This window comes from Polypterus senegalus, chromosome 7 (assembly GCF_016835505.1).
Source record: "Polypterus senegalus isolate Bchr_013 chromosome 7, ASM1683550v1, whole genome shotgun sequence".
Lineage (NCBI taxonomy): Eukaryota > Metazoa > Chordata > Cladistia > Polypteriformes > Polypteridae > Polypterus > Polypterus senegalus.
This window is the reverse complement of record NC_053160.1, coordinates 100,300,136-100,314,356: the sequence shown is the minus strand read 5'-3', so window position 1 is coordinate 100,314,356 and position 14,221 is coordinate 100,300,136. Positions and strand designations below refer to the sequence as shown.

The window sequence follows — 14,221 nt, the reverse complement described above, 5'->3', positions numbered from 1 at the left end:
TCCAATAAACACACGCTATCGGCAATACACTAATAACCCAATTGTGCTCCACTCACTTAGAATCTGGAACCAATGTAGAAAGCATTTTAAGACGGAGAAGCTTCTATCTGTGGCACCTCTGCAAGAGAACCACCTCTTTCAACCTTCACAAACATATGCAGTTTTAATATCTGGAAAAATTTGGAATTAACTTGCTTAGAGATCTTTATATAGACAACGTCTTTGCATCCTATGAACAATTACATTCCAAATTTAACATTCCAGCACATTTCTTTCACTATCTTCAAATCAGGAACTTTGTTAAACAGAACCTTCCAGATTTTCCTCATCTTGCACCCTCATCCATGCTGGAAAAATATTGCTCAATCTCAAGGACTTAGACTCCATCTCTACAATATATAAAATCATTTTACAATCCCTTCCTTTCAAAGATCCAAGAGGACACTGGGAAAAGATCTCTCAATTAATATATCAGAAAAGGAGTGGAAAGTAGCAATGCAGAGAATACACTCGAGCTCCATATGCGCAAAGCATACAATTATACAACTCAAAATTATATATCGAGCACATCTGTCTCACTAAAACTCTCCAAAATGTTTCCAGGGCATGATCCAACCTGCGAACATTGCAACCAAGTCCCAGCCTCACTAGGTCACATGTTCTGGGCCTGCACCAAATTAACATTATTCTGGACAAAAATTTTAATTACCTCTCAGACAGCCTTGGACTCACAATCCCTCCTAACCCATTAACAGCTGTGTTTGGGGTTCTTCCAGAGGGGCTTAAAGTGGAGAAAGACAAACAAATTGTGATTGCATTCACTACACTCTTGGCACGCAGACTTATTCTGATAAACTGGAAGAAACCAAACTCTCCTCTTTAAGTCAGTGGGAAACTGATGTGTTATATTATTTGAAATTGGAAAAATCAAATACTCAGTTAGAGGATCTGTACAGACTTTCTTCAAAACATGGCAGGATCTAATCAGTAATATTTTAAAATAAGTTAATGAATAATTTAGGTATGTTTACAAGCCTTAAATTTTACTCCGTTTGGCTTGCTCTCTCTCTCAGGGTGGGGATCGATCTGTTCTTAACTAATTTTTTTTTGTAAAACTTGATTGCTTTGTATGGATGGCAATAAAATTAATAAAATAAAAAAAAATAAATATAAAAAGTAGCAAGATATAACAGAAGTTTAACAATCAAGCACAAGAAGAAATAGTCATCTAAATGTGTAACATTACTTTTTAAACTGGGTGGCACAGTGGTAGCGCTGCTGCCTCGCAGTAAGTACACCTGGGTTCATTTCACATATTGAATGGTGAGGGCAGGGCTTATTTCATTTTATTGTAGTTTCTTTACCTCCACAGCCTGACACTAAACATTAAAGAAACCAAAAAACAGCTTTTTTTCAAATGTTTGATTTTCCAATGACCTCTGTCTTCCAGTTCATAATGAAAAATGAAGTTTGACAAGTGCAAGTGTTTTTGTATGGTGAGAATAAAGTAATAAAAAAGAGAAAACACAGAACAAGCAAACGCCATCTAGGCCATGCATTACCCAGCATGTAAACCCAGGTTTTTTAATCTGTTAGAAAACGTTAACTACTGCTCCACCAGGCTGCTACAAACTGAACAGATGTCTAATTAAAATGAATTGACCAAGTAGGGCGTATCTTATAAATTATAAGCCTCATTTCTTCAATGGATGGGACTGTTAGCAGTAAAGACACAAAATGTGGGAGACTCAGTCACATGAATAACAAGCTTTGGCAGAAAAGCAGAATTTTGCTGGGAAACCCCAGGGTTGAACTGGAACATAGAACAACTTGTGTACTATTGTAAAGCACCCTGCAGACAATCAATTTATTTAAGGCACTGGCCAAGCCCCTTGTAATGGACAGTCATTAATAAGAAAATCAGCACTTAGGTACCCAGGTCTCTACTAGATTAACACAGTTAGGGCAAGTACAGTATATGGTCACACAGAAAACATTACATATCTCAGTAGATTAGAACTGGTGAAAAAGGCTATTGGGTCATATAAATTGACACCAAAATTCCTCAATGAGATTAATTTATAAAGGTCATGAGAAAGGTCTTAGACTCTACCTGAAAAAGAATCCAAAACCAATACTTCATGCCCATTTTAGAGGACCCCCTGTCCATCATTGTTATGACTTGACTGGCTGTCTGTAAGCCCTAACACCAGATATATTAATCACAGCAGAAGCCAGAGCCAGTAATCTGTGAACTAAGAAGGTAGTAGGGATGACAGTAGAAAAAGAAAGAAAGAAAGAAAGAAAGAAAGAAAGAAAGAAAGAAAGAAAGAAAGAAAGAAAAGCAATGGACAGGGGAAGAAATAATTGGGAATGAGTGAGGAAGAGAGACAGAGAGTCAGAATTAAAACAAGATTAAGTTGTTATGTGAAATAATCTACAGTATAAGAAATCAAAATCAAAGAGAAAACAAAATGGAAATAATCTAGGCTTGAAGATCAGAAATGTGTGTTTTCATTATTATGTAGTGTTACTTTTGAGAACAGTATCTAACTTTAATAGAAATATCTTCATATGTGGCAAAGCTGAATTCCCCCTGAGACACCACAGTTCTAAAACTACAAAACAACTGCTTCATTGAATTGCTGAAGTGTGCTTTAAAAAAAGTATAAATAAAATGCCATGTAGCATGAGTTGCCACCTATGGGTATCAAAACTAAGAGGCCATTCTAATGTTCCATGCAGGTTATTTTCTAAATCTAAGTTCTCCTAAGAACCTTGAGAGGTTAGTCAAGCAAACAATGATCTCTCTATCTACAAAAGTCATCAGAAGGAAGATGAAAAAATAGTAAAGTTTTAATAATTAAAGTACTAATTTGTGCCCAAGCTACATGTTTCTTCTTCCATATGTTTGTAACTGTATAGGTTTTTAAAAATAAACTTCATTAATTACAGTACCATGTTTCTTAGTGTGCATCACCTACACATAAAGTGACTCAAGTGTTGGCCTTTATCTGCGTGTACACCTTAAGAATACAACATTGTCCTTCCAATTCATATATAACTTTTCTGGTGGGGTCACTGAGCTCTGTTGACTCATCCTTTTAATCTTTAAGATGAATATTTGTTTTTCTGTTTGCACTCCAGTTAATATCCTGTTATTTTCTTTTCTAAAAGATGTCCACCATCTAATATAACTTAATGGTTTAACTTAAACTAATCAGTCTTTTGAGAATTAGTTTTTTTTATTGCTTTATTGTACTTTTTCCATAAAATAGCTTATTATTTAAGAATTACAAAAACAACAATAATTGAATTAATTTGTTATCCCATATTTTCTTTTGCATTTCTTCATCAACTATTATAACTTTTAATAATTGTTGAAAACCTTTTCCTTCTTTGACCATTATAATTAATTACTGATTCAGAATACATGTGGATGTTTAAAACATGTGCACACAATTTAGGAAATAAAAAAGAAACTTTATAAACATTCTAAATCTTAATGATGTAATTACCAATTGTTCTCTGCTGTAATGTTTTATATTAGCTTGTAAACACCGAACTAGCATAAACTTGTAGTCATACCTGCTTGATAACTGTGAATTGCCCGCGCACACAACATTGTTTCATGTTCTTCAGAGAGCTGTCGAAAAACAAATCAGTGATGTTAACACACAGCAAAACTATTATGTTCAGCAGGGTCTATAAATCAGCCTTGCAAGAAATTAGACTAGACATGATAAGGAACAGGAGGGGTGGAATGGTTCCATTTAGCAGGGTTACCAGGTGGCACCTGCTATATTTTAAGTGATGAAACCATAGTATTGACTTTTGTGCTGTTCAAAAGGATGTATTCTCGAAGACTTTGCTTATACCACTAGCGCCTTCCAAATATACAATCATTAATGCAAAGCAGATGCTTGGTAAATTAATCATTTTAAAAAAATAAAAAGAACCTTTCTTGTAATAATCAAGTTGCACCTTGTTAGTTTTAGGTCTATAAACCCCAGCTTGTCAGATAGAATTGGCTCTATAAAAGGCTAATCTAACTGCCAAGATCTTAAATATCATTCTCAGTATAACAGCACCACCACCTGGATTTCAGTCAAATTGCAGGCCAGAAAATGGATTTAAACATGTCAAGTAAGATGAGTAGAGCTGTTAATATTTCTGCCCTGTGTTGTTCATACAGCTGATCTATCAATTAATTGACTTTATACCACATTGCATACCTCCTCTCCATTGGCTTCCTCATCCTCATCAGAATCACTGGGGCTATGTGCATGGATACAGGTAGGTGAAGTGGTGGTTTGCAGGTCATGTTGCATCCAGCAAGGTTCAGTTGGACTCTGGAGGTTATATTTCTCCTTCCCCTTATTAACAAGAGCTGGAAACAAAAAATAACAAAAATGAATAATTCTGCCATACTTTTATAAAATGACATAACTAATTATTATTACTAAACATTGTGAACCCCATGATATTATAATTAAAATTACCAATGTGCTGAAATAATTCTGTCATACAGTAGTTACCATTCATGTTTATGAAATGAACATTAAGAAAAATTGGTCAAAACATGCAAAAAAGTTAGTGAGATTCCTTTAGCAGTCAAAATACATGCCTTTGGCCTGATTTTTGAGACAATCATTAGAACATTAGAAAAATGTAAATGAGCCAGAAATATCATTTTGGGGTCAGTTATTTCTTCACAATCATGGTATGTATTAATTAGTCACATTAAACAGTTTTCTAAATTAAAGCTTTTTTTTTTGTAAATTTAAAAAAGTAACTAGCCTGCTCTTGCACTTTGTAATGGAGGAGTAATACAGGAGTCCTATTATTAAAAGCCTTAAAACTTACTACATCCACTTTGAAGTAACAATAGCTTCAATTTAAGAAAGCATGCCTTCCATGTTTATGAGGCATGCTTGTAACAACAAAAGTAAACTAAACAGAATACATTTTACCTCAGATTCTTGGTACTGTTTTCATGAGGTATGAACATGTTTCTTGCTTGTTTATCTGCTTTCAGCTCCCATTGTTGGTTGAGTTATGACAACACAACCCCAGACCAAATCAACCTTTTACATTCTGTGTTATTTTATATAGCCTACGCAAAGCGATACACACTGAGTGGTAGCATGGTGAAAAGCACACATAAGATTTTCCTACACTCTTTGATTGTTGGGATAGCCTCTTGCTGAACTGTGACCCTGCCCTGGATAAGCAGGTTAGGAAGATGGATAGGTGACTGCCTGTAACATCTATTCAGTTCTTGTCACTTTTTTGAATGCTTAACAATTAGTCAATATTCTCTCACTCAGCAAAGCACATGTTTACAGAAGAGGGACACCAATTCCCATCTGGGAATCAATATTCAGTGTAAATAATGGCACTTGGTGATGGCTTTCTGAGGAGAATTCATGCCCCTAGGGCTGAAAGAGTACTGCACAAGAAGGCAAAAGAGGTGATTGACAAAGTGAAGTGCACAGCCAGCCTCCATTTAAAATGACTGAATCCTACAACAATGGTCTTGTTGTTTTGTAATATGTTTAGTCTCAAGACACATAGCAATAACCAGTAACATTTTTGGTTTTAAAAATGGACACATTCAATAAGTTGGCTTTTCTTTAGATTTGTACCCTATTAGTCATTATCTCCATTATAAAATGCAACAGTGGGCTAGTTATTTTTAAAAATTTCTAAAATATGCTTCACTTTTTATATGGTGAACTAATATATATATTATCAGTAATGGCACACTGCACGATAACGTGCAGTGAATACACTTGACTTGACCATTCACAGTTTTCATACTCTTTCTCTCTATGTTTAGCATTCATTTTCTCAGAGGTTGATGCGCTTGCTGCTTCCTGAGCAGCTCTTCTTTTCTTCACCCTAGTGGCCCGCTTCTTCTCTTCTTTTCGTGTTAAAACTGATTAAGTCATTGTTTGTGTTGCAATTACTTAGTACGTTTTCCTTCATTTTTCATTTAAGTGGGCACTTAAGTCTTCAATCTGCCTCAAGAATAATTTAAGATATGAAGAGGCAGGGGAAGTGACGGCGATGGTGGGAGGGAATGAGAACGGCTCCCATACGCGTGTGCCGCAAGGCCGCCCTACTGGACGCTATCGTGAGTTGATTCTACAATAAAATAAAATAAAAAGAGGAATAACCTTGGAGGTCAATCATCACCCCAAAAGCAGATAGTAGACATCACGTAGTATATGTGTACCAAATTTCAGGTCAATAGGTCAAACGGTTTGCAAGCTACAGGTGATTTAAAATCCTGGAGAGACAAATGGAGAGCCACGGCAGCGTATTATATAAGAAGATACGCAATTGTGAAGAAGTAACTTTGACTTGAAAAATACAAAACTTACAGTATCCTTTAAGTCCACATGCACTTCCTAACACTACCCTCTGTTATGACATACAAATGGATGTTGTTCCTGTTCTAACTCCATGCACAAAGTGCAAATATGCACAATAAATAAACAGCATACTATCACACTAACTTGGAAAAAGGTGCAGATCTTTATTACTGTGTAATTAACAGCTTAAAATTCAAAGTCTCAAAGGATTGGCAACCTAGAATTAACAAATATCTCTCAGAGTTGGTGTATCAGCCATATGCACATGAAATACTGTATAGTGTATTTTCTATAATAAGGTGACTCTCCTCCCTTTAGATACTCCTATACTCCTCTTAATCTCTGAAATTTACAGTATATTTTATCAGCCTCAGACTCATGACAGTCTGATGTCCCATCCACAAATGCCTCCTTTTTCGCACTGCTTCAATCTGTCTTTATATTTTGACAAGAAGGTTTGTTATTAGTAATAATTTATTGCAACTCTATGTTTATGTTTTATAGATTACAAAAAGACATTGAACCCATGAATTTTATCATAACACTGATGAAAAGATACTGTGAATATGCAGGGGATAAAGTTTCATCTCATACATACTTGCTACATCAGTGGGTCTGAAGTGCTCATTTTATTCAGACAAATACCTCAATGTGGCTGCAGGTTTAAGATTTTTTGTATTGTTTTCTATGTGGCAAAACCATTGTTACTTATCAATTTTCATCAGCAATGAATATATTAATTAGATTCTAATTGTTTAAAAAAGCACAGACTGGTGGAATGCTCTGAAGTATTATAATGGTACTTATGTCACTTTGCTGTCACCTCTGTTCTTCAATTTGTGCCATTAAGCCAATCTCTCTAGCCACATGGCTTTTTTCTGGTTAGGAGCATCTTTGAAAACTAGGCTACAGTTTAACTGATGCTCACACATAAATTCAGTTTTATTTGTGACTAGAGTAAAGGCAAATTCTCATACAGTGTCCTGTTTGGGTGTTTCTTTTGTTTTTTAATAATTTAGACTCCTTGGCTTGTTTCATCTGAACATCACCTCTTGTCCCTTTTTTGTTTCTGTTTGTATACTGACTCACACTCTGCAACAATATGTCCTAGGTTGTTGCCAAGCTGCTTGTCTGCTACCATACAAATCCACAAACAACACACAATACATCAGTTATATTTTTCCATGTACCCAGAGGTGTTAAAACTGGTTGATGCTAAACTGTTAAATTGTGCCTTTAAATGGAGAGCTCAGAAATGTGATGCAGTGCAATATCTGTCTTATCTGTGGCATCATATGCAGGAAGATGCCAACCCATTGGCTCTGACTAATTTACACGCATTTGGATTGCGAGAAGTAATTTAAAGAAAACCCATACAGCTATTGGAATATGTGCAATGTCTGCATGGACAGTGAAAGTCAGGATTTGTACTCTGGAGCTATAAGACCACAGTGCTAAACACTTGGTAACCATGACACGTGGGTTTATATACTAATACAGTGCATCCGGAAAGTATTCACAGTGCATCACTTTTTCCACATTTTGTTATGTTACAGCCTTATTCCAAAATGGATTCAATTCATTTTTCTTCCTCAGAATTCTTCACACAACACCCCATAATGACAACGTGAAAAAAAGTTTACTTGAGAAATCACATGTACATAAGTATTCACAGCCTTTGCTCAATACTTTGTCGATGCACCTTTGGCATCAATTACAGCCTCAAATCTTTTTAAATATGATGCCACAAGCTTGGCACACCTATCCTTGGCCAGTTTCGCCCATTACTCTTTGCACCACCTCCCAAGCTCCATCAGGTTGGATGGGAAGCGTTGGTGCACAGCCATTTTAAGATCTCTCCAGAGATGTTCAATCGGATTCAAGCCTGGGCTCTGGCTGGGCCACTCAAGGACATTCACAGAGTTGTCCTGAAGCCACTCCTTTGATATCTTGGCTGTGTGCTTAGGGTCGTTGTCCTGCTGAAAGATGAACTGTCGCCCCAGTCTGAGGTCAAGAGCGCCCTGGAACAGGTTTTCATCCAGGATGTCTCTGTACATTGCTGCAGTCATCTTTGCCTTTATCCTGACTAGTCTCCCAGTTACTGCCGCTGAAAAACATCCCCACAGCATGATGCTGCCACCACCATGCTTCACAATAGGGATGGTATTGGCCTGGTGTTGAGCGGTGCCTAGTTTCCTCCAAAGGTGACGCCTGACATTCACACCAAAGAGTTCAATCGTTGTCTCATCAGACCAGAGAATTTTGTTTCTCATGGTCTGAGAGTCCTTCAGGTGCCTTTTGGCAAACTCCAGGTGGGCTGCCATGTGCCTTTTACTAAGGAGTGGCTTCTGTCTGGCCACTCTACCATGCAGGCCTGATTGGTGGATTGCTGCAGAGATGGTTGCATTTCTGGAAGGTTCTCCTCTCTCCACAGGGGACCTCTGGAGCTCTGACAAAGTGACCATCGGGTTCTTGGTCACCTCCCTGACTAAGGCCCTTCTCCCCCGATCGTTCAGTTTAGATGGCCGGCCAGCTGTAGGAAGAGTCCTGGTGGTTTCGAACTTCTTCCACTTACGAATGATGGAGGCCACTGTGCTCATTGGGACCGTCAAAACAGCAGAAATTTTTCTGTAACCTTCCCCAGATTTGTGCCTCGAGACAATCCTGTCTAGGAGGTCTACAGACAATTCCTTTGACCTTATGCTTGGTTTGTGCTCTGACATGATCTGTCAAATGTGGGACCTTATATAGACAGGTGTGTGCCTTTCCAAATCATGTCCAATCAACTGAATTTACCACAGGTGGACTCCAATTAAGCTGCAGAAACATCTCAAGAATGATCAGGGGAAACAGGATGCACCTGAGCTCAATTTTGAGCTTCATGAAAAAGGCTGTGAATACTTATGTACATGTGCTTTCTCAATTTTTTAAGTTTTAATAAATTTGCAAAAACCTCAAGTAAACATTTTTCACGTTGTCATTATGGGGTGTTGTGTGTAGAATTCTGAGGAAAAAAATTAATTTAATCCATTTTGGAATAAGGCTGTAACATTACAACATGTGGAAAAAGTGATGCGGTGTGAATACTTTCTGGATGCACTGTATATACTAGTATATAATATTAGTTAAATACTAATACAACTAAAGTGCATAAAAAGAATTCTATTCTCTTTGTGACATGTGGCAATAAAGCAAAAAATTAAACATTACAAAATGTGGAATAATAAATATAAAGGAAAAGAAAAAAGGGAAAAAAGCCTTTTAAGTAGGTGAAAATTATCTTTCTCTTTGTTTTATCTCATTGTCTACTGTGAAGTAATCATTGCTCATTGTAATTTTGACAGACATCCATCCATTATCCAACCCACTATATCCTAATTACAGGGTCACGGGGGTCTGCTGGAGTCATTCCCAGCCAACACAGGGCGCAAAGCAGGAAACAAACTCCGGGCAGGGCGCCAGCCCACACACACACACCAAGCACACACTAGGGACAATTTAGAAATGCCAATGCACCTAACCTGCATGTCTTTGGACTGCGGGAGGAAACCGGAGTACCTGGAGGAAATGACAGACATCCTCAGCTGCTCATTTCCACACCCTGTGCACTTAACTTGTAAAACTCACATGCTGGTACTTCTAAGTATTATGTGCATATTTCATTTTAATCAGCCTGGTAGATAGCTGTTGTCCAACAAGAGGAAAGAATTTTATAACATTAGTCACTGGCTTTAACATGGAAATACAGTATGTTTGTCATTAAAACAAACTAGTGTTATTGTACATGCATATTCTAAAGACAAGCTAAAGGATAAATGTCAAGCATTACCCGAAACATTTACAGCATTGACACATTTTTATATTTATATATGACTCTAATGCAGATTGTTCTGAATGTTCACAGGTATAAATATTGCTACTCATATTCTCATACACATAAATAAATAATTAACTGTAGAACTAAATAAATAAGGAGATTTGCACTATTAAATGACTAATAAAATTTTACTAGAGGGTCTATCTATTTCTTTACATTACCAAACAAACATAAACCAATTCACAAATGAAAGGATTCATATTTGATATAATTAACAAAGGTTAATAAATACATTTACTTATTAAATGGTGGTAGCAAGAAATTAAGTTCACTATATCACATATATAGTTAAAATATTACTTTGAGCACTTTATTACTATTAGATATTTATGATCACACTAATTCTGATCTGATTTTGACAGGAGGCTTAGGTCCTCTGATGAACAGTAATAAAAAATATACACAACAGGGAAATTAAAATTGTTGTCCCATTTCTGTTTGATTGTATCAGTATCTGTTAAATCACAATTATGTCTTTTAAAATTTTAGTTCACTGTTTATGAAGACTATACAAGTAATTCTATGTTGCACAATTCGTTAATGTTATCATTACTGGTCTTTTAGATGTACTGTACTTAAAACTGTGTACCTGTAAAATTAGTTTCCTATAATATGCATAGAAGTTGTTGGTGATTTACAGCCCTTTGGCGGAAAGGAATGTTCTGGGCTGAGGTCATCACTTTCAGGCCACATTGTTTTAAAAGGAAAGGTCTATTTGCAAGAGAAGAGAGTCATTCAGCAAACTGGCTAGATCTCACTTCCACTTATTATCACCACTGGATAAAATCAGATGTCACCTCTGAGCACTGAATACTAATCAACACTTCTCATTAGGGTTAAATACAGCAGTAAAGTGACTGTTTAATGTATTTCCTGAGCTTTTCGCAATTGGCTGCCTGCTCTGCATTTTTGAGTTTATAGATTTGGGATGGTGCTCTCTAAATTGCTATATCTGTTTCTGTTAATTACAAAGGATTTTTCCAAGTATTTCTTTACTTACTATTCATTACAGCAACTTTTTATTTTATAAGCAATATACATACACATACAGTAGTACAGTGTCTTTCAGATATATTCAGAGCCCTTCACCTTTTACATATTTTTATGTGTTAAAATCATTTAAATTCATTTTTCCCTCATCAAATATTATGCAACTAGGCTGACCCGCCTTTTACGGCGACCGACTTTTAAGTTGACCACTTCTTAAGGCAATTCAATATGTACAGTAGATCAATTTGATATTTTATACAAACTCATTAATTTGGTTATATTGCATTTGAGCGGTATTACTTTAATACTCGTAGTTTCTGTTATTTTTTGTGATGAAATTTAAACTTTTTTTTCTATATTGAGGTCGCCCTTTTGAACCCCCCTGATATTTACTGCGCGGTGAGGCATTTGTACTCCATCAACATTAATTATTTCCAGAGCCATAATTTTGTCTATTTTTCCAGCGCATCGCGCACAAAAGCAAGGGAACGATGGGAGCACCAGAACTCTGCTCACATCATGTCGCTTCGTACCGTAAGCTGCAAGTAGTAAGTCTGTGATAAGCGGAATATCGCTACGCTTTCCACTCACGGGACGGAAGGACAATCCCAACCGCTTTTATATAGTAAGAAAGAAGAAGAAGATATCGCACAGTCTGGAGTAGAAAATCATCTTTACCTGGAAAAACGAAACTACAAATCCCATCGTGCACTGCAAAATGGATGGGGTGTGTGTGAAACTCTGCGCCTGCGTAGCACTCACGGGACGAAAGGATAATCCCGACCGCTTTCATATAGAAGGATACTTCAGAATGACAAAGAAAAAACTAGATTTTAGAAAACTGAAACATCACATTCACACAAGTATTCAGACCTTTCTATTCATCATCATTGGGATGTTTCTGCAACTTGTTTGGAGTACACCTGTGTTAAATTCAATTGATTGCACATGTTTAGGAATGGCTCAAAGTTGCCTATAGAGTTAGAGACAAAATTGTGTTGAGGCAAAGATCAAGGAAAGGCTACAAAAATATTTAGTAGTACTGAAATTTCCCAAGAGCACACTGGCCTTCATAATTCTTAAATGAACTAAGTTTGGAACAACCACAACTCTTCCCAGAGCTAGCTGCCTGCCTACACTGGCCAATCAGGAGTGAATGGCATTTGTAAGAAAGTCGATCAAAAAACTTATGGTTGCCGAAACTGAGTTTCAGAGAACCTGTTTGGAGAAAGAAGAAACTACCAGAAGGACAACCACCACTACAACACTGCTAATTTAAGCCTTAGAGCAGAGTGCCCAGAGGATACATGAAAGGCTGTTTGGAGGCACTTAAAGGATTCTCAGACTATGAGAAACAAAATTCCCTGGTCTGGTGAAACCAAGATTAAAATAAATGGGCATCACGTCTTGAGGAAACAAGCACTGCTCGCGTATCACCTTATTCATCAGTAAAGCATGGTGGTCCAAGCACCCTGCCTTGTATCAACAGTTCATGCTGGTGGTGTAATTGTGTGGGGGATTTTTTTTGGAACTCTCTGGGTCTCTTAGTGCCAACTGAACATTGCTGAAATGCCACAGCCTGCTAGAGTATTGTTGTTGACCATGTCCATCCCTTTATGGTTGCAGTGTACCCATCTTTTGTATTGAAAGGAAAGCACAGTCTGAAGCGGGCAAGTTTGAACTTTGCTCAGGCCCCCAGTCTGGTGGTGTAATCTGCTACACTTCATTAGTTAACCTGATTGTTTTATTTACTGTATTTTTGCTTGTGTAGTTATATTTGTTTTGCTGGATAGCTGAAAATGACCAAAAATTGGTTTCTTTTCAGTTTTGAGACTGGTAATAACAACATTTTAAAAAGTTTTCAGCCAGCTTTCTCTTTTAAGCAAACTTTCCCCTTCTACTGAAAATGTACAGATAAACACAATATCATATACAGTATACTGTACATATAATCAAAACTTTATTTTCTCATTCCACACATTCCTGTGTTGCAGCAAAAACATTAGCAGCTAAATTAGTTGCCATACTACCTGAACTTGTCCTATATTTTCACAAATAAATACTTGCCATCTAATTGACAACTAACGAAAAAACTGCAGTGTCATTTTACATAATGAAGTGCTTAATGTATTAGTTAACAGTTAACGTAATATAAAAGATTTGGGATTACCTCCATATATTTGAAATTCACCCGCTAAGCGAGATGGAAGTACTTGCAGGACATTACCTTGCCATATAACTTACATAACCTCTTGATCTGCACTTGACATAATTTACTGCTCAGCTGGTATGCTTCAAGTATTTTGAAAGAAAATATTAGGTGATACAAGAAATTACAATTCAATTTGATGATCCTGTGATGATAATCATTTAGAGAAAATACTGTATGCAACTAACATAGAAAATCATATTTTATTAATAAAACATAATAACCAGTTCACTGTGAAATTATTCTGTACACTAATATGTTTTGGGCGGCATGGTGGTGCAGTGGTAGTGCTGCTGCCTCACATTTAGGAGACCCAGGTTCGCTTCCCGGGTCCTCCCTGTGTGGAGTTTGCATGTTCTCCCCATGTCTGCGTGGGTTTCCTCCGGGTGCTCCGGTTTCCTTCCACAGCCCAAAGACATGCAGGTTAGGTACATTGGCGATCCTAAATTGCTTCTAGTGTGTGTGCCCTGCGGTGGGCTGGTGCCCCGTGACCCTGTAGTTAGGATATAGTGAATTATATTCTTTCCTGCACTGTAAACTGCACAAAGCCATCTTTAAAGGGAATGCATGATGACAGCACATGTCCTCAGTGAACATATAGTAGCAAAACGGGCAGTTAGCATTACCAATCTGGCCACAGCCAAGCAAACTGAACAAGAAACAGCAGTTCCAAAGTAACATTTATATAAAATACTTGACCAACCCAAGAGCACCTTCAAACAGAACAAAGAATACTTCCAGGATGTCTATAACCCAGAATCAAGA

General features: G+C 37.0%; 1 protein-coding gene across 1 annotated transcript in view; it reads right to left on the bottom strand.

Moving 5' to 3' along the window:
• The window catches only part of si:dkey-40c11.2 (drebrin), a 201,626-nt gene that overhangs the window by 17,955 nt on the left and 169,450 nt on the right, over positions 1–14,221 (bottom strand). The window contains exons 14-15 of the mRNA XM_039759084.1: positions 4,236–4,390; positions 3,589–3,646 (exon numbers count right to left, since the gene is read on the bottom strand). Coding sequence (XP_039615018.1) covers positions 3,589–3,646; positions 4,236–4,390 — 213 coding nt within the window. The remainder of the gene's footprint in view (positions 1–3,588; positions 3,647–4,235; positions 4,391–14,221) is intronic.